Source organism: Oryctolagus cuniculus, chromosome 8 (assembly GCF_964237555.1).
Source record: "Oryctolagus cuniculus chromosome 8, mOryCun1.1, whole genome shotgun sequence".
NCBI classification, from domain to species: domain Eukaryota; kingdom Metazoa; phylum Chordata; class Mammalia; order Lagomorpha; family Leporidae; genus Oryctolagus; species Oryctolagus cuniculus.
The window spans coordinates 65,413,340-65,436,648 of NC_091439.1; the positions used below are offsets into that span (position 1 = coordinate 65,413,340).

The following is a 23,309-nucleotide window of genomic DNA, read 5'->3' on the forward strand; positions in this document are numbered from 1 at the left end:
GTTAACTATTACATTGAGTTTCACAGCTTTTTATCGCCATCTTATCAATTTAGTTGGAGATCTGATGAACTCTTGCTATTGATGACATCACAAGGACTCCTCAGTTCCAAGGAGAATAATGAAAAGATAGACTAGAATTTATATCCCAGAAACAGGAATGTCCTTTGATCCCCCCCCCAAAAAAAAACAAAAAACTTTCAAATTGAAACCTTGAAACCTAAAGTTAGAATGTATGTTTCAAATACTTCAAGTTGCAACTGTTCAGTTGTTGAACATGTAACATTATATTCCCAAACAGCTGGAGATGTGCACAGGTGTTATTAATCTATTAGTTGGAAGACTAAGTAGCTGGCATTATTATAGCACTGTGTGTACAGTACTATTTTTTAAGCCCACCATTTGCAATTGATTACATGGACCATCTGTAACTGCCTGTGAATCACGTTAGTTACCCCACTGACATTTACCGAACATTTGTCACGCAGCGAAATATTTAGTGTAGAAAAGTTGACACATAATAGCTCTGAGATTTCACTAAATCAACTCTAGACACCGGCCTGTGGGTACAACCCACCGACCTGTAGACACCAGAAAAATACGGTTTGACTAAAGAAATACCAGCTCACGCCAAGCTCCCCACGCGTGAACAAAAAGGTCTTTTGTGCCCAGCGAGGTAACTCGGCTCCGCCGACTGTTGTCACAGAACCACCTCGTGTGTGTGCGTGCGTGTGTGCGGGGGTGTCTTCATAAAGTGGTGGGGGAAAGAGGAGGAGAGGACTCCGCTGAAATTCAAGTGGGATCCGCCGGCGGCTGGGAACCAGCTCAGAGGGAGGAAACGGCCGAGTCCTGGCCGACCCGGTCGCGCCACCTGTCAGACGAGCGCAGCCGCCAGGGGCTGGGAGGGCGGCAGGCGAATGGGTGCCCGGGGCCCCGGAAGAAGGCTGCAGGGGAGCCGATTCCGGGCGGCGAGAACCCAGGCGGTGCTGTTAGGGGTGGGGGCCGCGCTAGACCCCGAGGAGACTTCACGTGGCCTCTGCAATCCCGCTAAGGGACCGGCGGGGGGCGCTGTCCCACGCCCCTCCCCTGAGCCTCTCAGCTCCTCCTCCCAGACACGTGACTGAGCCTGCTGGTTTCTTCGCTCGCGCTGCGCACCTCGTTCTGTTTCTTCCCTCCCGCTGCTATGCCCTTCTTCTCCCCCGTTCCCATCCCTCCGCCCTCCCCCACCTCCTCCCCACGCGCCAACCGCGGCTCGAGCTTGGAAGCGCCCGCCTCTCCGCCCTGTTCTTCGTTTTCTCATTGGCTGAGGCCTCAAGGACGCGTCCCGAGGGCGGGCGGCAGCCATTGGTGGGATGAGCAATCCGAGTTCCCGGATGAGGGAACATTCTGCAGTATAAAGGCAGCGGGGAAGGCGGGAGACAGCGCAGTTTGAATCGCGGTGCGACGGAGGAGTAGGTGGTGGGATCGCGCTGTGTGTCAGACTAGCCCTTTCTCTGCCTTGCTTGTTTGAGCTTCCGCAGAATTCGAAATGGTAAAGTTCGCAGGGGCGCTCGGTAACTCCGCGGGATTTTGCCGGCGGGAGAGAAACCCGCTACCCACGGGGATGAGGGTGAAGTGGCGACGGTTGGGGACGTGCGGAGACGGGATTTACACGAGCGGGGGGGAGGTGGCGTGTCGGCTGCGAGCGGAGCAGCCTCGGCTGTCGCGGCGGGCGGCGACGGTTGGGTGGCGCGCGCGGCGCCTCTGGGGGCCGGCGGGCGGGCGGGCGGAGGCGCGCGGCCGCGGCGGGCGCGCGGCGGGGGCCGGCGGGCGGGGTCGCCCCTGCGGCGCGTGGCGGGCCGGAGACCCCGGCGGGGCGCGGGGACGCGCCGCGGTGGGGGAGGGGCGCGCCGCCCTGGTAATTCTATATTCTCCGATCCTCCTCCGCTCGCGGGCGTGTGCGCGCCGCAGGCTGGCGGTAAGGCTGGGAAGGACTCCGGAAAGGCCAAGACAAAGGCGGTTTCCCGCTCGCAGAGAGCCGGCTTGCAGGTCAGTAGTTGTTCGTGCAGTCTGCGAACCGTGGCGTTTTTCTTTGCACACCCCCTCCCACCCCCCTTTCTTGTTTATCATCGCCCTAGATGGGCGTTTCGTCTTCGCGTTGGGGATGCGGTGTCGCGACTTGGGGGCTGCCCACACGATAAATAAGGTTGGGGGGGGCGGCGATCACGTGTGTGGATGCTAGGGTGCCTGGCTGCACCAGCGTCCGGGCCCCTTGCGTTGGCGCGCGTGCGATCCCGCCAGCCCTGGCTCCCTGTCTTTATGCGTTTCTTGTTTGTGTGTGCTTAAGTTCCCGGTGGGCCGCATTCACCGACACCTGAAATCTAGGACGACCAGCCACGGACGTGTGGGCGCGACTGCCGCCGTGTACAGCGCTGCCATCCTGGAGTACCTCACCGCAGAGGTAACTGAGCGGACGCCTATCATCGAGGCAGGGCTGGGGGGGGGGGCGGGGGAGGCGGCCGGAGGGAAGGAGGAAAGTGATGCAAGAAGACTCCAGGCCCGAGACGCGGCGAGAAGCCCGGGAGGACGCTAGAGGGAGCCGGTGTCCAGGAAGGGAGCCTCCTGAGCCGGAGGAGTTGGCTGCTCCTGGCAGTAATTGCGTGTCCCCTGGATAGGGGGGAACACCTGGCAGATTCCTGTTCCTTAAGCTTTGATTCTGCCCTTGCACCTTGGTCAAAGGCGATTGATGAGCGTCTGCCTTGTAGGTACTTGAACTGGCAGGAAATGCATCAAAAGATTTAAAGGTAAAGCGCATTACCCCTCGTCATTTGCAACTTGCTATTCGTGGAGATGAAGAATTGGACTCGCTCATCAAGGCTACAATTGCTGGTGGTGGTATGTAATAAAGTTGGTTTTCTTCCTTATTCGGAGGACAGAAACCCTTGGCTTCTAACTCCTATTAGATTTTAGTCTAGCAGAGGGCATTTGAGAATGTTTTCATTGATGCAGTATGGCTGGGTCATGAAATTTGGTTTATGTAAACAACTCAATGGGTTTTTGGTATTTTGAGCTTCACATTTTTTTGAAAGATCTTGCACGTTGAAGCGTAAAATGCCTTGGTTTCAAAGTACTGTGTGGTTTTGAAAGTACTTACATTAAAAGTAGAATTTATCTGTCACTCTCCTAGGTGTCATTCCACACATCCACAAGTCTCTGATTGGGAAGAAAGGACAACAGAAGACTGTCTAAAGGATGCCTGGATTCCTTGTTATCTCAGGACTCTAAATACTCTAACAACTGTCCAGTGTTGGTGATTCCAGTGGACTGTATCTCTGTGAAAAACACAATTTTGCCTTTTTGTAATTCTATTTGAGCAAGTTGGAAGTTTAATTAGCTTTCCAACCAACCAAATTTCTGCATTCAAGTCTTAACCATATTTAAGTGTTACTGTGGCTTCAAAGAAGCTATTGATTCTGAAGTAGTGGGTTTTGATTGAGTTGACTGTTTTTAAAAAACTGTTTGGATTTTAATTGTGATGCAGAAGTTATAGTAACAAACATTTGGTTTTGTACAGACATTATTTCCACTTAGGTGGATAAGCTCAATAAAGGTCATCTCCCAAACTAGTTGTGTTTTAAATTTGCTTGCTTGTAATGGAAACTTGTTTTGACTGTGGTCCAGCAGTAACTAGGCACATTTCTTCTGTAGAAATTAAACTGTTAACCTGTAGATCGACAAAGGTCAGATACCGGGTACAAGGTAGTGTTACACCATAATGTGCTATGAATTTCTCAGAAGTTCTGCAGGAGCTGGAGATGGTTAGGGTTTCCTGGGACCAGGGACCAAGTGAGCTGAGCGTTCACCCTGGCTGTGCCGCAGTGACAGCACTGCTCTGGCGCGCGGCCGCCTTGGTGGGCTTGCACCTGCACAGAATGATTTGGAAGGTGTCACTGTGCTTTGGGTGCCAGGCGCTCTGACATGCGTGAGGATGAACTCTTCCCATTTCATGAAAGATTTCTTTGACAGGTCCCGGTTAAGTAGCTAACATGGCAGAAGGTTGACTCCACGTCAAAATTTACCTTGCAGTGGGACTAAGTGGATCCTTCGGACATCTGGTCTTTCTCCGTTTTGAGGGATTGTGAATAATACCGGGCGTTAAGTGTCCCTCCCTCCCCCCCAAAGAGGAGACCCGCAGGCCACATACTTCCCAGTAGTGATGTTACCTGAACGAAAGGACTGGTTCCTGCGTTATTTTGGCCTCGCGGGATTATGGCTGCTTTTCACTGACATAATTGGCAAACTTGGACTTAAGCTAGTTTGTATCCCCCCCCCCCCCCGCCCATTCGGTCGCGAGCCATCTAGGTCAGGAGAATGCAGCAGAAACGAGGCAGTGAGATAAGCCCCGGGCTTGGAGTCAAAGGGCTCTCCATGAGCGCCGGAAGCGCCGAGTTTGGGCAGACAGCGCGTTCTCACCTGACCACCGCGTCCCGGGCCGCGGGGCCGGGGGCGGGGCCGCCGGGGCCTGGGAATTTTCCTCCCGACCAGCGGCCCCCTACTCCATTCCCCGGCCGAGGGCGGGCTCCCGTCGGCGCGAGCCGCGCCGGGAGGTCGGGGGGCGCGGTGCTGCCGAGGCGGACGGACGGACGGACGGCCGGGTCCCCGCCCCGGCGGAACCCCTCCCCGCGGCGGCGGCCGGGCTGGTCGGCCCGGGTCCTGCGGGCGCCGCGCACCGACCGCCGGGACGGCCCGCAGCTCGGTCCGGGGCCGGAAAGGATGCGGCTCGCGCCGTAGCGGCCCGCGGGGGGCGGGGAGGCCGCCGTGAGGAGGCGGAGCTCGAGGCCCGCGCGTCCGCCCGGGCCGCCGCCGCCGCCGCCGCCGCGGTCCCCTGCGCTCCTCCCGCCTGCCACCGCACGCCCCAAGCCGGGCCGGCCTCACCTCCTCCGCGGCGGCGGCTTCCGCCCCTCGTCGCTGCGCTACCGGAGGAAACGGAAGCAGGCGCAAGCCATGGAGGGGAACCGGGATGAGGCAGAGAAATGTGTGGAGATCGCCCGGGAGGCGCTGAATGCCGGCAACCGCGAGAAGGCCCAGCGCTTCCTGCAGAAGGCCGAGAAGCTGTACCCTCTGCCCTCGGCCCGCGGTGAGACCTGGGTGGCCCTCCCCTCCCCATCGCTGGGGCCAGCGCGCAGCCCGCCCCCGCGACCCCCGCAGCCGGCGCGGCCCCCGCGCTGGCTACCCCGCCGCCGGGCCCCGGAGTCCGGCGTCCCGGCCCAGCCGGGGCCCGCCCGCCTCGGCGGCGCTGCCCCGGACTCCCTCTGCACCAGCCTGCCCGCGGGACGCCGGTGCGCAGGCGGCGGGCGGGAGCTGTCAGCCTCGGAGGCCCCTTCCGTCCGTGCCGGAGACCCGTGCTGCCTTTCCAGAGCGGGGCTTGACATTCGGACGCCTGAGATGGCCTGGCCCTGCCCCCGCCTCCCCCAGCCCCCCGGGCCCCGCCATCCTCACCGCCGAATTAGGCCTAGGCCCCTAATGAAGTGGGGAACAGGGAACTCTCCCGGCCCACCGCAGGCGCCGCTGTCTCTGGGTTCTCTAGAAAAACTGTTCCCAAAGCCAACCTTTCCGAGTACCTGAGATGACATTGCTTTTCCGTAGGAGGCAGACAGAGGGGTCTTTTACAGGTGGCACGAATGAGCAGGAGTCAGAATGAGTTGCTAAACGGTGTCTGATTTGATAATTACTGATGAATTAGACGAATTTCCTTGGTGGGATCCTGGACTTCGCTTAGTTCCATTCACCTTGTTCATTGCCCTACTTTCTAGGCTTCAGAGTAATAATGGCCAACCTAAGAACACTTACTCAAGTGCCAAGAGTTGTTCCTGGCTTTTTATATTGACTCCTCAGAACGATCCTATATAGAGGTACAGGATTCACTGGAACAGGTTGACTCTTGTGAGAACAGGGTTTTGGATGAATGAATGAGTGAGTGAATGAATGAATGAAAATATCTTACCTGAGGTTACAAAACAGTCAGTGGCACACACAGAATAGAAGCTGAGCTTTCAGCTTCCATAAGGCCTTGAGCCACCACACTCTACTGCCTTGCCAATGGGATGTCCTTTCCCTTGAGAGTCAAAGTATTTGCAAGGTTAAGATTACTGATGAGAAGGTGAGACTGCCTGTTACATGTTATTGCGGCTTTCTTATTTTTAGTTGTACTTTGTTGTAGCCTTAGTGCTTTTTGCTTGTCTCTCTGCCCTTTGCTTTACATTGCCATTGAGCGCAACTGGACCAGAGAGGACAGGAAAACGAAGTGAAAGTAAAAAGTTAACACATTTTTAAGTTGGGGTTTAAAAAAACTCACATTTGTCCTCTTAACCATTTTTAAGAGTACAATTCGGTAATTTTAAGAATATTCACATTGTGCAAGGAATCTTCTGAAGTTCGTATCTGACAATATTAAACTCTACCAATGAAACCGCTCCTTGTTTGGCTCTTTCCCCAGCCCTGGCAACCACGATTCTTCTTTCTGTTTCTATGAATTGGACTGTGTTAGATACCTCGTATAAGTAGAATCATACAATATTTGTCTTTGTGATTTGCTTATTTCACTCAGCATTATATCCCCAAGTTTCACTCATATTAAAGCATGTGATAGCATTTCCTTTTTTAAAAAGCTAAATTATCCATTGTATACACACCACGTTTTGTTTATTCATCCATGAATGGGCATTTGGATTCCTTTCACATTTTGACCATTGTGAATTAATGTAGCTGTGAACATGAGTATGCAAAGATCTTTGTATTTCTTTTGGATATATATATCCGGTGTTGGGATTGTTGGAGCATATGGTAATTCTAATTTTAATTTTTGAGTAACCACTATACTGTTTCCCATAGCAGCTACACCATCTTACACGTCCACCAACAGTGCCTAAGGGTTGCAATTTCTCAACATCCTCATCAGTGATGTTCTTTTTGAGAGGTTTTGATTTGTAGTCGTCCTAGTGGGTGTGAGATGACATCCCTGTGGTTTTGATTCCACCTCTCTGATGATTAGTTATGTTTCATACACTTGTCTATTTGTCTATCATCTTTGGGGAAAGGTTGATTGAAGTCTTTTGTCCATTTTAAACTCCTGTGTTTATTTTTTGTTGTTGAGTTGTAGTTCTTTATATATGCTGGATATTAATCCCTTAGCAGATAAAATATTTGTAGATGTTTTATTCTGTAGGTTTTCTTTTTACTGTCTTTAATTGTGGCATTCAGTGCACAGAACTTTTTAAGTGTGATGATTTGCTGTGTTCCATTTGCCTGTTTTTGTTCTCTTGCCTGTACTTTTGAGTCATAGTCAAGAAGTCACTGCCAGGGGTTAATTATTTTTTAATTCCCCTTACTGTATGAATCTCATGACTACATGATCCCATCTAGTCATTATCCAGCCCTGGAAGGACAGTTTTAACATTAACTGAGTAGACACTCTAGACAGAGTAACTTGGCTTTTGAAGTCTGGCTCTCCACCTTATCTTAATGTAGCCTTCAGCTTTTTATTCCACAAAATGGGAAAAATGTATGGATCTCCTAGATCTCATAGTACTGTTGTGAGTATTAACTGGGTTAATGTATGGAATACATACAACAGTAAGCACCTAATTAATTTTGGTATCTGGAGTGTGAGGATCTGAGAATTCTCAAAACCTGCCCAAATTTACATTGTCATGCTTCTGTCCTGCAAACAACTTGAATCATTAACATGAGACAGTTGTTGCTGTTGAAAACATGAACACAGGAAAAATAAGATAGAAGAATGAAAGTTAATGGTATCACAAGGCAGTCCGTGATTTCCAAGTTAAAGGATAGGGTGTGACTGAGATAGACCATAAAATCCTTAGTTGAGCTGCAGACTTGGTTTTTTACACTTTGTAACCAGGGACCAGGAGGCTTCAAGAAGTTAGTGGGAAATCTGTTTTATTTTTAAATTCGATTTTCCATGAGTTTTTTGAAGCCCCCTTGTATGTGAAATTAAGGTGTCATCACAGGATTGATGGGAGCTGAAATAAACTTACACGCAAATACTTAACAAAGTATATTTTACATAGAACATGCTCAGGAGATATTTATTGGAATAAATTAAGAATGTCGGGGAGGAAAAAATATGGAACATTTGTATGAGATTCTGTAAAAGATTTAATGTAGAAGGAAATTGAAGCTATTGGTGACAATGAGATTTGAAATTTTTATCTCTGAGTTTCACCTACTCTCAACTATCCCCAATCCGGTGTATCTCAGAAATGTGAATGTTCTCTGGATGTGCCTGATACTAACATAGGTAAAAGAAAATATTGCAGCTCAGTTTTCACTGTTCTTTTACGGATGGTCCCTGACCCATGATGGGTTGACTTAACCATTTTTCAACTTTACGGTGACATGAAACCACTTTTCCTTTCGTAGAGATGATACTTTGAATTTTGATCTTTTCCTAAGCTCGCCTCATATACCCTCACCCTCACCCTCACCCTTTCTCTCTCCCTGGGTAGCAGCAGCCACAGCTCCCTGTCGGCTGTGGGATCATGAGGAGAAACAAGTGGCACTCTGCAACATACTGTATTGCGAGCATTTTTGGGTATATTTGTTTTGTGTTTTCCCATGTGATCATGTCTGCAAAATGCCAATCTGTATCTCCTGTACCCGTATAGCCATTGTTTTTTTACTTCCGGTACAGTGTTTAGCAAATTACATGAGAGCTTCAATGCTTTATTATAAAACAGACTTCATGTTTGATGATTTTACTTAACAGTAGGCTAAATGTTCCAAGCATTCTAAGGCAGACTAATCTGTGATGTTTAGTCAGTTAAGTGTACTAAATGCATTTTCAATGTAAGTTGTTTTAATTTAACATGGGTTGTGGGGAATGTAGCCTCATCATAAGTGGAGGAGCATCTGATGGACAGATGAGACTACATTCTAGCGAAATTCCAGGATTTTTTGTCCTCTTAAAAACACTTGCCAGGTGAGACGTCTGATTGATAAAACACTTTAGTAAATTGGCAAGAATTCTCCTTGAGGAAAACTGCATCTCTAAATGGATCTAAGACATTGTTGCTCTCCATGTTTTTAGTTGAGAATATTATTTTATGGTTTACTTATTGCAGTGGACTTCTAGGTGAATTGTATTTCATACTGTAAGTTTAGATAATATTGATGATATATATGATAAAGAGTTACCACAAAGGAACTACAAATATTCTGGCAAAACTATGTCAGTAGGTAAAAAGAAAATTACATTTTAGTTTCTTAAACTTTATATTTATTGAATTACTGATATGTTTTGGACTTTCACAGAGGAATGCAACCTCATGGTTTTAATGCTTTACATCTTTATTTTAAATACAAGTTCCTTAGTGTTGGATAGTAATTGGGGAACAGTTTAAAGTATAGATTTTTATTTTAAGAAAAGCACTTTTATTCATTTCAAGAACATCGTAACAATCTGAATCAAAGGAGGGGGCTATCGCTTTAAAAAAAGGCCATCCTGCATCTCCTTTAATGATTGCTTAATACATAATTTGTAGTATCTGTCTGTGTAATAACAAGAGAGTCCTCATGTGAAAGTGCGTAAGTATTTCTTCCCTTTTTTGCTGTATTATTTTAAAACTTATATTTATTTAAAAATTCTGAGTTCTTTCCCCCTTTGTCTTACTTAAAATGATAAAATAAAATTTTAAATTATGATACATCTGGAGAATTATCCAACATATTCCTTTTAGGCTAATTTTGTTCTTTTTATGACTTAATTAAAATTTGGTAATGAGTACAGATTATACATTCAAAACAATTATTTTTATAGCACTGAGTTAAGTCTTATAAAATGATTTTTAAATTTCAGCTCATAGCCAGACTATTTCAGACATTACAGTTTGAAGAATACTGAATTTGGGTGTGAACCTTAATCTAATAGTGTTGTAGCAGTTGGGTACACATCTTAGTCTTCTGAGCCTCATCTATAAAATGGGGCTTTGTTTACTCAATATTTACTTAATACATGTCTCCCTGTGCCAGCAGCATTCTAGGAACGAGAATAATGTCCTTGTCCTCATGCAGCTTCCATTCTAGTGGAATTGTGAAGTTTCTGGTCGACACTAACAATGGTTCAGTCTCTGGCATCTGCCCTCCTTTTCTAAGCCTCAGTTTCCTTGTCTATAATCACAAGATTATCATAAAGATTTTATTATTTTAAGTGCTATTAGAATGTTATGTATTAATATACAGAAAAACTCTCATGGTGCCTTAGAGTTGACACTGTAATATTTGTCTCTTTTCCATCGTTTTAACTATATTGAACAGAAAATAATTGCCTTACCTCATGATTAATTGCAATCTGGATTCACCTGCTCATTCCATTCTTAGTTACCATTTAGTTCTTCTGTCTTTTCGTATTTCTTCCTAATAGTCTGTGTGAAGTTACTTCAGAAAGTTCATGAGAAAATGGAATTTAAAGATAAGTTTATTCCAGTACAAAAAAACTTCTGAATTCCATACATAATTTTTTTAAACAATTTTTTTATTTATTTGAAAGGGTTACACAAAGAGAGAAGGAGAGGCAGAGAGAGAAAGAGAGAGGTCTTCCATCTGCTGGTTCCCTCCCCAGTTGGCTGCAACGGCTGGAGTGCACCGATCCGAAGCCAAGAGCAAGGAGCTTCTTCTAGGTCTCCCACGTGGGTGCAGGGGCCCAAGGAGGCTGTATTCTACTGCTTTCCTAGGCCGTAGCAGAGAGCTGGATTGGAAGTGGAGCAGCCGGGACTTGAACCGGTGTCCATTTGGGATGGTGGCACTGCAGGTGGTGGCTTTACCCACTATACCACAGTGCTGGCCTCCAATACATAATTTTTAATCCTATGCTTTTTCCTTGAAATTTTTTAAAGATTTATTAATTTATTTGAGAGAGAGGGGGAGAGACAGAGAGAAAGATATTCCATCCACTGGTTCACTTCCCAAATGGCTGCAACAGCTGGAGCTGAGCCTATCCAAAGCCAGGAGCCAGGAGCTTCTTTCAGCTCTTCCCCAGGGCTTCAGGGGCCCAACACTTGGGCCATCTTCACTGCTTTCCCAGGCTATAAGCAGAGAGCTGGATCGGAAGTGGAGCAGCCGGGACACAAATAGGCGCTCATGTGAGATGCCGGTGCCACAGGTGGGGAGGCTTAGCCCACTACATCACAGCGCTGGCCCTTCCTTGAACTTTTTAGAAATATTTATTTATTTATTTATTTATATTCATTTCATTTGAAAGGCAGAGGGAGCAAGAGATCTTCCATTTGCTTGTTCACCTCTCAATGTCTATAATAGGCAGGGCTGGGCCAGGCTGAAAACAGGAGCCTAGAAGTCAGTATGGATCTTCCACGAGGGTGGCAGAGACGCAAGTACTGACCCTTGCCTGCTGCTCTGAGAGTGGTTAGCAGAAAGCTCAATCAAAGTGGAGGAGCTGGGACTCGAACAAGGCACTTTGATATGGGACACAGGTTTCTCAAGCTGGGAGACTTAACTGCTGTGCCAAACTCCCACTCCTTCCATGAACATTTTGAAATATCTTCATGTGTGACTCTCTTCCCTGAATTAAAAATTCCTTTTAATCTTAATAATCCTTTTTATTCCATAATGCCTAACATTTTTTTGCATGTATTTGTGGTGTGTGTAGGTCTAGATTTGCTAGAATAATACTTGTTTATTTAAATTTATTCCCTTCACTGTGGAGGATATGTTAAATAATAAATGAAAATCTTATATCTATAAGGTTTTCTATGTTAACATTCACAAATGAAGCTTTTATATAACCAGACTAAATGTTCAAAATGTATATATAAGAATTGTCACTGTAGGAAAAATTGGGAAAGAATATATACCCATTAATGGGAATTGGTTAAATAAATTGCCTTGCGTTTATATGATATACATCTATTAAAAATGTTGATATGGCTCTAATTTTGAAAGATTTATTCTATTTGTAAAGCAAATTGACAAAGAGGGAGAGACAGTGGAGAAAATCTTCCATCTATGAGTTCACTCCTCAAATGGCCTAACCAGCAGGAGCTGGGACGTGGGGAAGGCAGGAGCCTGGAACTCCATCCAGGTCTCTAATGTGGATGGCAGGGGCCCAAGTACCTTCTGTTGCATTCTCAGTGCATTAGTAGGGAGTTGGATTGAAAGTAGAGCAGTTAGAACTTGAACTGGTGCTCCAGTATTGGATACCAGCATCTTAGGCAGCAGCTTAACCCACTGCGACACAGCACTGGTGTCTGGATCTCTATTACTGTTATAAAACAATATTTGTGGCCAGCTCACTAGGCTAATCCTGCGCCTGCGGCGCTGGCACCCCGGGTTCTAGTCCCGGTTGGGGCACCAGATTCTGTCCCAGTTGCTCCTCTTCCAGTCCAGCTCTCTGCTGTGGCCCGGGAAGGCAGTGGAGGATGGCCCAAGTGCTTGGGCCCTGTACCCGCATGGGAGACCAGGAGGAAGCACCTGGCTCCTGGCTTTGGATTGGCGCAGCGCTCTGGCCATGACAGCCATTTGGGGGGTGAACCAACGGAAGGAAGACCTTTCTCTCTCTCTCTCTCTCTCTCTCTCTCTCTCACTGTCTAACTCTGCCTGTCAAAAAAAATTATATTTGCAGCATATCAACAACTGAAGAAAATTAAGGTGTCAACATGGAAGTTATTCTATTTTTTGTTTAAAAATATCTAAAAAGCTAGAAGGTTAGTTAATGAGTCACTGGGGTTAAATGTAGCAAAATGGTGTAGTGATTTTTTTTCTTGTGTGAGAATTATAAGTGATTTTTACTTTTTAAAAAACTCATGTAAATTACTTTTCTAATCACAAATAAAAACTGTGTTCAGTTTGTAAGGAGATAAAAAATCCTCTTTTTCAGTAGATTAACTGATGGTGGACATTATTTTTAATAGCTGTGTGGCAGAAACTTATGAAATAAAAACAGATCTGAGTTCTTCATTTTTGGATAATTCACAAACATTTTTAATGGTATATTAACTTTTTTTTACTGGCTTTTAATATGGAGTATACTTGTTATATGTGGATTATGTTCAAACTCCAAACAAAGTAGTATGACTGGAAGGTCAAAAGCGCAAAATAAGATTGTGTAGTATTAAAACAAAAGTTTAGGGGCTGATGTTGTAGTATAGCATGTAAAACCACTTGTGACACCAGCATCCCATCTGGGCACCAGATAGTGTCTTGGCTGCTCCACTTCCAATCTAGCTTCCTGCTAATGGCCTGGGAAAAGCAATGGAGGATGGCCCCATGTGATAGACCTGGAGGAATTCCTAGCTTCTGGCTTTGGCCTGGCCCACCGCTGGCCATTGCAACCATCTAGGGAGTGAACCAGTGGATGGAAGATCTCTCTGTCTCTCCCTCTGTCTCTGTCACTCTCACTTTCAAAGTAAGTAAATAAATCTTTAAAAAAATCAAAAATTTATATATTATGACTTGTAAGTACTATTGCCCAACTAGTAATACTACACCTTATTGTAAATGAAATCTTATGTGACAGCTAAGACAGTAAATCAAAAATGTCCAGTGTGTCCTTAGTTCTGTCCTGTCAGTATTTGAACTGAATCCTGTAATCTTTTTGGGCATTAAATCTTGTGATTATTAATACAGACCCCCCTCCCCTCATTCTACTAAAAAACTATTTGAAAGCGAAAACTCTCCCCTTCTGGTTCACTCCCCAAATGCCCTCAACATCTGGGACTGAGCTGGGGCCAGAACTGAGTTGCTGCCTCCTAGGGACTGCTGTAGCAGGAAGTTGGAGTCAGGAGTTGTAGGTAGGAATTGAACCAGGTACTACAGTGTGGGAGGCTAGTGTCTTAACTGCTAGGCCAAATGCCTGCTGCCCTTCATTCTGTAATTAAGGTGAAGAAACTGGGTTTTGAGTCTCAAAAGTAACAGAACTTGTCCAGGTTTTTACTCTATGGAATCAGAATGTTAAGTGAGTTCATGTATACATGCAGCTATTGTTAGGAAGAACCCCTGTGCATAAATTTGTAGAAATTGTAGAAAAGTTTTTAGTATCATACCTGCTGAATATATAAAACTATATGATCCTGTTTTAGCAGTGTCTAATACCCAGCAATTCACTTGAATATGTCCAGAAGAACAGCTGAGAACATGTTTGTGCTAAGAATGAAAGGAAAGTCATAGATAACTTCTAACATGCACAGGGTCTTTGTGGCCACCTGTAAATATTAAATGTATAACTATTTTTATATCTGACTCCATAGTTTTGTAAGAATTAATGTCTTCATTTATTAACAACTATTTCTATAAAGGGACATTTCCACTCACCCATCTGACAGTTCTGCAGCAGTACTGTTCATATAGAAAAAGCATGATAAATGCTTAATTGCTTTTCTGTTATCAAGAAAAGGAGCTGGTTCCCATTCATTCTCTTAAAACTGTTAATTATTGTTATTCTTTAGATCTTTAATCAGTGGGAGCCCCTTCATATTAGTTTCTGAGTCCTAAAGACATCTCCAATAGTCTTTAAAAAAAAAAAAAAAGATTTATTTTATTTATTTGCAAGACAGAATTACAGAGAGAGGTGGAGACAGAGAGAGAGGTCTTCCATCTACTGGTTCACTCCCCAGTTGGCTGCAATGGCTGGAGCTGCGCCAATCCAAAACCAGGAGCTTCTTCCAGGTCTCCCATGCGAGTGCAGGGACCCAAGCACTTGGGCCATCTTCTACTGCTTTCCCAGGCCACAGCAAAGAGCTGGATTGGAGAAGCAGCAGCCGGGACTTGAACCGGCGCCCACATGGGATGCTGGTGCTTCAGGCCGGGGCTTTAACCCACTGCGCCACAGCGCCGGCCCCCCCATAGTCTTTAATAGTTGCCGTATTCTTTGGTGTAAGAGAATGTTTCAGGTTCCTCTTGTACATTTTCTGCACATTAGAATCAACCTTTACAAGAGTAAATCTGTTGTTGGTTTTAGTAGAAAGTGGTGTTTTAGCATTGCAATTTGGGCCCTAGGGATGCTGTGGCTATTATACTATTCATTATCTCTAGGCCTTTTCAGTGCAAAGAACTAAGGAATATATGTTGTGGGTTTTTTTTATTAAGGTAAAATAGCATATGAGTTAGTTCCAATTCAAGTTAAACACTAAGGTTTTTACTTAAACTTCCCTAGTTTACATGTCTATCTCCTCTTTGCCTAAGTAGTAATTTTGGTTCTCAAACATGGGTTATAGATTATTTTTAAAATATTTATTTGAGAGACCAAGACAGCGCAAAAGAGCTCTTTCTATTTGTTCACTCCCCAAATGCCTGCACCTACCAGGGCTCAGCCAAGGGCCAGAGGCAGAGCCTAAAACTCAGTCTAGAGCAGGTCTCCCACGTGGGTGGAAGGAACACAACATTTGAACCTTGGCTGCTGCTGACTCCCAGGGTCTGCATTAGCAGGAAGCTGGAGTCAGGAACTGGAGTCAGACACTGAACCCAGGTTGTCTTATGTGGTCAAAGAAACGAGCATCTTTACCTGACATCTTAACTGTTAGGCTAAATGCCTACCCCACCTACTTGCTTTAGCTTCATTGTGTACATAATCATTTCAGTGTTAATATTAGTACTAACCCACCAATATAATTACTGAAGAGTTAGATTTTTCTTTGCATACTCTCCCTATTCTCCCATTTTAATTTTCAAAAAAATAATTTTAAGAGGGCCAGTGCTGTGACATAGGTAAAGCTGCCACCCGTTGTCCCGGTCTCCCATATGGGCACTGGTTCAAGGCCCAGCTGCTCCACTTCTGATCCAGCTCCCTGCTGATGCATCTGGGAAAGCAGCTGAAAATGGTCCAAGTGCTTGGGCCCCTGTACCCACACGGGAGACTGGGAAGAAGCTTCTGGCTCCTGGCTTTGGATAGGCCCAGCTCCAACCATTGCAGCCATTTTGGGGAGTGAATCAGCGGATGGAAGATCTCTCTGTCTGCCTCTCTCTCTCTCTCTTTCTCTAACTCTGCCTTTCAAATAAAATGAATAAATCTTTTTTAAAAAATTGTAAATAATTCACAATTAACAGAAAAATTTCAAGAATAGTATGTACTTATATAAATACAAAATAACACAACCTTGGCACTGGCGCTGTGGTGCAGTGGGTTAACGCACTGGCCCGGGGCGCCAGCATCCCACGTGGGCGCCAGTTCTGGTACTGGCTGCTCCACTTGTGGTCAACTCTCTGCTGTTGCCTGGGAGAGTAGTGGAGGATGGCCCCGGACCTTGGGCCTCTACACTCATGTGGGCAACCTGGGGAAGGCTTCTGGCTCCTGGGCTTCAGAGCGGTGCAACTCCTGCTGTTGTGGCTGGCTGGGGAGTGAGCCAGCGAATGGAAGACCTCTCCCTCTCTCTCTCCCCCTCTCTTCCTCTCTCTCTCTGCCTCTCCTTCTCTCTCTGTAACTCTGACTTTAAATAAATAAATAAATCTTAAAAAACCAATACAGACTTAATAGAAAGAATAATACAAGTTCCCATATAAATTTCGATGAGGCCTCCTGTTTGTTAAAGTGTTATCTCACTTGCTTCACCATAGCCTTCCTGTTTCCTTCTGTTATTCCTCTCTGTGTCTCCACACAGACACAGTTTTGTTTTATTGTATTTTATTCTGAACCTCCAATAGTTGTAGACATGATGTCCCACTACCTCTATAGAGAATTCAGTGTCTGTTGTCTAAGACAAGGATGCTCTCATACATGACCATAGTAAAACCATCAAATTTATGAAGTTAATATCTGTACTTGATTAACATCCTGCCAACTTTCCCAGTTATTTCCTTTGTGTCAAAAAAGGCACATGTTGCATTTATTTGGTATGATGTTTTATTCTCTAGATTGATTCCTTCATTTCTTCCTCTCTTTCTTTCCTTCCTTCTTGACTGGCATTTTTTTATATTTTATTTTATTTAATGAACATAAATTTCCCAAGTACAGCTTATGGATTACAATAGCTCCTCCCCCCCCCCCCATACTGACTGGCATTTAAAGAAAAATTTATTGAAGAGGCAAAGTAACAGCTCGCATCTACTGCTTTACTCCCCAGATGCCTACAATGGCTGGGGCTGTGTTGTGCTGAAGCGGGAACCAGGTACTCAATCCAGGTCTTCCACATGGGTAGCTGGGATCCAGACTACTCCAGTCATTAGCTGCTGCCTTTGCAGCGTCTGCCTCTGCAGGAAGTTAGAATTGGTATCCAGAGCTAAGAATCCAATCAAGCCACTCTCATGTAGGGTGCAGGTATCTTCACTGTTAGGCCAAATGCCGCCTTCTGATTTTGGCATTTCTGATCAGCTTAAACCAGTCCGTTCCCCTCCTTCCTTCCTAACTTCCTGACTTCCTTCCTTCCTTGCAAACAGGTAAAGATGAAATCCCTGAGGCTGCTGTGTACAGACAAGATAGGGGGAGAGTTGTTTCCTGATCTCCTTGAGCAGAGTCTGGATGATCTCCTCCTTCTTGCCTGATGGCGTTTTTTGTGGTGCTTGTGTGCTTCCCTGGTCCTAGACCAGTCGACCTCAGCCTGGTCAGCCAGGAGCTTCTTGCTGGCCTTGTCAGCTCTCAGCTTGTAGATGTGTTCCATGAGAATCCACTTGTTTTTGAACATGTTTCCCTTCACCTTCAGGTACGGGCTGTGATACACGTGATGGTCATTCTTAGTTTCACAGTGTCTTCTGAGCAGCTGGTGCAAAATCTGCATACTTCTTGGCCAGGTTACCTTCTCTGGCAAGTGCTTACCTTTGCCCATATGCCTGCCCTGCTGGCATGCCAAGATGTTTGTCCAGCATTGAGCCTGGGAATGGACAGTCACAGTACGACAATTATTTTACAGAATATGTCTCATTTTGAGTTTGGTTAATACTTCTTTGTATCCATACAAAGTTTTGGCAAGAATACCATATAAATGTTCTTAGTATGACATCAGACACATGGAGTTGATTTGGTTCTTACCTGTGACGATGATCACATAATTAAGTTGGTGATTGCCAGGTTTTTCCACCATAATCTTACTCTTTCCTCTCCAGATGGCTGCAACGGCCAGGTCAGGGCCAGGCCAAAGCCTGTAGCCAGAAGCTGCTTCTGGGTCTCCCCACATGGGTGGCAGGACCCAAGCACTTGGGCCATCTTCTGCTGCTTTTCTAGGCCATTACCAGGAAGCTGGATGGGAAACAGAGCAGCCGGGACTTGAACCAGCACCAGGATGCTCATGTGTCAGGTGGCAGCTTTACCTGCTATGCCACAATGCCAGCCCCAATAAATTAAACAAATAAACTACTGATGCTTGCCAAATGATGATTTCCTAGTTTTTTTTTTTTTTTTTTTTTTTTTTTTTTTAATTTTTGACAGGCAGAGTGGACAGTCAGAGAGAGACAGAGAGAGAAAGGTCTTCCTTTGCCGTTGGTTCACCCTCCAATGGCCGCCGCTGCAGCCGGCGCACCGCGCTGATCCGATGGCAGGAGCCAGGATCCAGGTGCTTTTTCCTGGTCTCCCATGGGGTGCAGGGCCCAAGCACCTGGGCCATCCTCCACTGCACTCCCTGGCCATAGCAGAGAGCTGGCCTGGAAGACGGGCAACCGGGACAGAATCCGGCACCCCGACCGGGACTAGAACCCGGTGTGCCGGCGCCGCAAGGTGGAGGATTAGCCTATTGAGCCACGGCGCCGGCTAGTTTTATCATTCCTAATACATTCATTAGTTGCCATTCAACCTTGGTTATCTGTATGGATTCATGAGTTCTATTTAGTCTGTTGTTATGATTTAATTTGGGGCTCAGTATTAGGCAGTGGGTGTGCTGGGAGCTGGCACAAAAATGTTTTCAGGCTCCCTTTTTTATTTTCCCTGCTTTGGGAATTAGCTTTTTTTCTGTGGAGCCCTGATTCCTTTTAATGGGCAAGGGGTATTTACAAAATAATGTATAGATACTAGATAAGCTCCTTGTTACAGAAGTGTCATTGTGTATGGTTCTCAGTGGACATATGTGTGTGTGTGTGTGTGTGTGTGTATATATATATATATATGCATGTGTGTATATGGTTTTTTGTAGGTACACGTACATCTGCCCTAATTTGTTAAAGATTATTTATTTGAAAGGCAGACTGACAGAGATTTTCCTTCCTTGGTTGATACCCCAAATGGCTACAAGAGCTATAAGTACTTGGGCCATCTGTTGCTGCCTTCTCAGGCACATTAACAGGAAGCTGGATCAGAAGCAGAGCAGCCAGTAGTCAAACTGGCACTCTGATATGGGATGCTGGCATTGCGAACAGTGTCTTAATCTACTGTACCACAACACCAGCCCCATATACTAATTTAATCTGTATTAATTTTGATATCTGTGAGACACATACAAATATATTCATATATCTATTTTAAGTACAGTGTCTCAAGGTTTGTTCTACACTTCTCCATTTCCATATTTGTAATCCTATTCTCTGACAGTGAGACACATGATTCCCACTTACTTGTTCATTCTTTCCCAAATATAATGAGTTGCTTTGTTGTTGCAGGCCCTGTCAGGCTCCGATACATTTGGCCATGACTGCTTTCTTGGTCCCAACAGCCATCTTTCGCCTGGGCCTCAGAGGAAGAGAAGGAAAAGAAGTCCAGCAATGTTTTCTTTTCCCATTAAAGAGAAAGCCAGGGGCTTGCATTGTAGCTTAGTGAGTAAAGCACTGCCTGCAACACCAGCATCCCATATTTGCGCTAGTTTGAATCCCAGCTGCTTAACTTTATACCAGCTCCCTGCTGATGGCCTGGGAAAAGTAGTGGAAGACGGCCCAAGCGCTTGGGCCCCTCCCACCCACAAAGGAGACCCAGATGAAGTTCTTGGCTCAGCCCTGGCCATCGTGGCCACTTGAGGAGTGGACCAGCAGATGAAAGATCCCTCTATAACTCTGACCTTGAAATAAATAAATAAATCTTCAAAAAAGACAAATGAAGCATATGGTTTTAAAAGTATTTGAACCATTTCTGCACCCTCAGAACATAACTGTTTAATATTATATGCTAGGCCGGCGCCGCGGCTCACTAGGCTAATCCTCCGCCTTGTGGCGCCGGCACACTGGGTTCTAGTCCCGGTTGGGGCGCTGGATTCTGTCCCGGTTGCCCCTCTTCCAGGCCAGCTCTCTGCTGTGGCCAGGGAGTGCAGTGGAGGATGGTCCAAGTACTTGGGCCCTGCACCTCATGGGAGACCAGGATAAGTACCTGGCTCCTGCCATCGGATCAGCGCGGTGCTCTGGCTGTGGCGGCCATTGGAGGGTGAACCAACGGCAAAAAGGAAGACCTTTCTCTCTGTCTCTCTCACTATCCACTCTGTCAAAAAAATAAAAATAAAAATAAATAAAAATATTATATACTGCCCCTCAGCCATCATTTAGTTTTGGTTCTATTAGTGATTATGCATTTAATGTTATGCATTTAATGTTTACCATTGGTCTTTTTTTTAAGATTTATTTATTTATTTGAAAGAGTTACACACAGAGAGAAAGAGAGTAGAGTGAGAGAGGTCTTCCATCCACTGGTCACTCCCCAATTGGTCGCTACAGCTGGAGCTGCGCCGAGCTGAAGCCAGGAGTTTCCTCCGGGTCTTCCCATGTGGGTGCAGGGGCCCAAGGACTTGGGCCATCTTCTACTGCTTTCCCAGGCCATAGCAGAGAGCTGGATCAAAAGTGGAGCAGCCAGGTCTTGAACCAGTGACCGTATGGAATGCTGGCACCGCAAGCAGCGGCCTTAACCTGTTATGCCGCAGTGCTGGCCCCACCATTGGTCCTTAAGTCAGTGTTTGAATGCATGTAATTATTTTGGATTCCCTAAAGCTTGTTTTCTACTAGATTCCCAGGGAGGACTAGTGGGCATTCTCTAAGTTCTAGACTGCTTGATGTTACTTTAGTAGGTACAAAGTTCTTGGCTCACATTTTCTGTTCTTGGGTATCTAAATATGTTAATCCATTGTTTTATGTACTGCTGATGAGCAAAGCCTAATGATTAGGGGCCCATGGCATTGTGCACAGCAGGTTAAGCCATTGCTCCTGATGCTACATTCCATTTCTAAGCACTGATTCAAGTCCTGGCGGCTGCAAGTCCAATCCAGCTCCCTGCTAATGCACCTGGGAAAGTAGAGGGCCCAAGAACTTTGGCCCTCAGCGAACGATGGCTCAAGTATTTGTCCTGCTGCTCACATACCCTGCTCTGTGGGAGAACTGCATGGAGTTTGGGCTTCTGGTTGTTGCAGCCATCTAGGGAGTGAATCAATGGATGGAATTTTGTTGTCTCTCTTCTGCTCTCTATCACTCTGCCTTTCAAAATAAATAAAATATTTTTAAAAACGTCTGATGACATCTTAATTATCTTTCCTTTATAAGTTATTTGATCTTTTTAACTAGATGTATTGTAAATTTTACTAGAATGTTTTGGCTTTGTCTGTACTTTGTCAGTTTTCTTAGGTGTGTGATTTGCCTTTTCATTATATAGTTTCAGATATTTTCAGATATTTTTGTGTTTTGTTCTATTTGCTTGCTTTATTTTTCTTCTTTAGGATTCCTGTTTTTGGATCTTTTTTAGTTGTCTTTAATATTTACCAATTTTTGTTGAATTTTTTTGTTTTTACATTTGCCAAATTTTTCTATTCTTTAGGCATTATGTGTTCTGTTGTGTTTATACCCCTTTGATTCTTCTAGGTTAACTTTTTTAATTGATTTTTTTCTTAGACTTCTAAAAATATCTATTTATTTATTTGCAAGTCTGAGTTAGAGAGAGAGAGTCTTCCATCCGCTTCCCAGATGGCTGCCGTGGCCAGTGCTGGGCCAGGTGGAAGCCAGGAGTCAGGGGCTTTCCAGGTCTCTCATGTGGGTGGCAGGGGCCCAAACACTTGGACCATCTTACGCTACTTTTCCCAGGCCATTAGCAGGGAGCTGGATCAGACTTCGAGCAGTGGAGACTGGTGCCTATTTGGGATGCCAGTGTTGCAGGCGGCAGCTTGACCCACTATACCACAATGCCAGCCCCTTTCTTTTACTTCTTATTCTTTCCTGAATTTTATCACATAAGTTGGGGATAGAAAATTCTGTGGTGGTTTTAGATCTGACTTAATGTTGTTCTTTCACTTTATGTGTCATTTCTTAAACTTTTCCAGATTATTGTGAAGGTAGTAGGCTATGGTGTTCATCGATTTTGTCTTCAACTCTTTGTGGTGTGCATTCATTGTCTTCAGAGATATATTTTATACTTTCTTTTTTTCTCATAATGACTTTGTGTCAGCTGTGACTGCTGCTGTTTTCTTTTACTCATTTTTATGTGATGTTCAGTTCGTTAGGCTTCCTAAATACACGAGGATCCGTCTTTTTGTGTATAATGTTTAAAAATGTCGCCTTGCTATATGAGAGAGCTTTACTCTTTTCCCATTTTGCCACTTTCATATAAAGTTTCTCTTTCTTTTCTTCTTCTTCTTCTTCTTCTTCTTCTTTTTTTTTTTTTTTTTTTTGAGTTATCCTTGTCTATTTTAGTTGGAGTTCTATTCCCAGTGGTTGCTCCTTTGTGTGGCTTTGTTTACTTTGAGAGTTTGTTGTAACTAGAGTGTTCTATGCCCTTACAGGCTTTATTGTGAATGCTTGCACTAATGCACTGTTGTAGTGAGCTAAACCCATTCCTTTTTACACACTGTTTTCAATTTGGCTTGCCATGCTGTAGAAAGCGTCTCTGTTGCCTATTTTGGGGTTCTTTTGGTCTGTAGACCAATAAATGCCTTGTCAGTTATCCTCTGTGTATTCCCACATAAATGGTAATACTGCATGGATCCTGCAGCTCTGGGTGGTTTGCCCCCACCTTCTTATAGTTTGGAAATTTGAGAATGAAGTATTCATTTTGCTCTTCTAACTTTATGAGGAAATTTGGAAAGATTTAAAATTTAAGCTGCTTAAACATTGTGAAATATTACCTGCTTAAACCATACTGACTTCCATTGTGATTGTATTAAATACAAACGAAACTGTCCTTAAAAACTTACTATATAATATATATTACTCTTGTTAAAAACTGACTGCTATCTAATTGAATGCCTTTTTGTGCTGTCTGCAACTAGATTGTTACAAAAGCTAATTTTTTTTTGTCTTTGATGACCTCTTAAATGCATTAACCAGGCAACTGATATGGTAGAAAGTTCTATGTAAATAAAATACAAATAGTAAGTATCTTCATGATTGCACATTTACCAGTAGCACTGCTGGGATTTAAAGGATATATAATGGCTTAATTGAGATCTAATTTACATATCATGCAATATAAAAGTGTATCATTCATT

General features: G+C 44.9%; 2 protein-coding genes across 3 annotated transcripts in view; both read left to right on the top strand.

Moving 5' to 3' along the window:
• Window positions 1–1,107: 1,107 nt before the first annotated feature.
• Window positions 1,108–3,599, top strand: H2AZ1 (H2A.Z variant histone 1). The gene is made up of 5 exons (XM_051820147.2): window positions 1,108–1,528; window positions 1,948–2,025; window positions 2,324–2,437; window positions 2,742–2,871; window positions 3,164–3,599. The coding sequence occupies exons 1-5, from the start codon at window positions 1,526–1,528 to the stop codon at window positions 3,223–3,225; spliced, it is 387 nt and encodes a 128-aa protein (XP_051676107.1). The 5' UTR covers window positions 1,108–1,525; the 3' UTR covers window positions 3,226–3,599.
• An 861-nt stretch (window positions 3,600–4,460) lies between these two features.
• DNAJB14 (DnaJ heat shock protein family (Hsp40) member B14) overlaps window positions 4,461–23,309 on the top strand; it is a 53,262-nt gene continuing 34,413 nt past the window's right edge. The window contains exon 1 of one of the 2 annotated variants that reach the window (XM_008267567.4): window positions 4,461–5,113. In XM_008267567.4, coding sequence (XP_008265789.1) covers window positions 5,010–5,113 — 104 coding nt within the window. In that variant the 5' untranslated portion in view covers window positions 4,461–5,009. The remainder of the gene's footprint in view (window positions 5,114–23,309) is intronic. The other variant, XM_002716953.5, reaches the window with a different exon arrangement.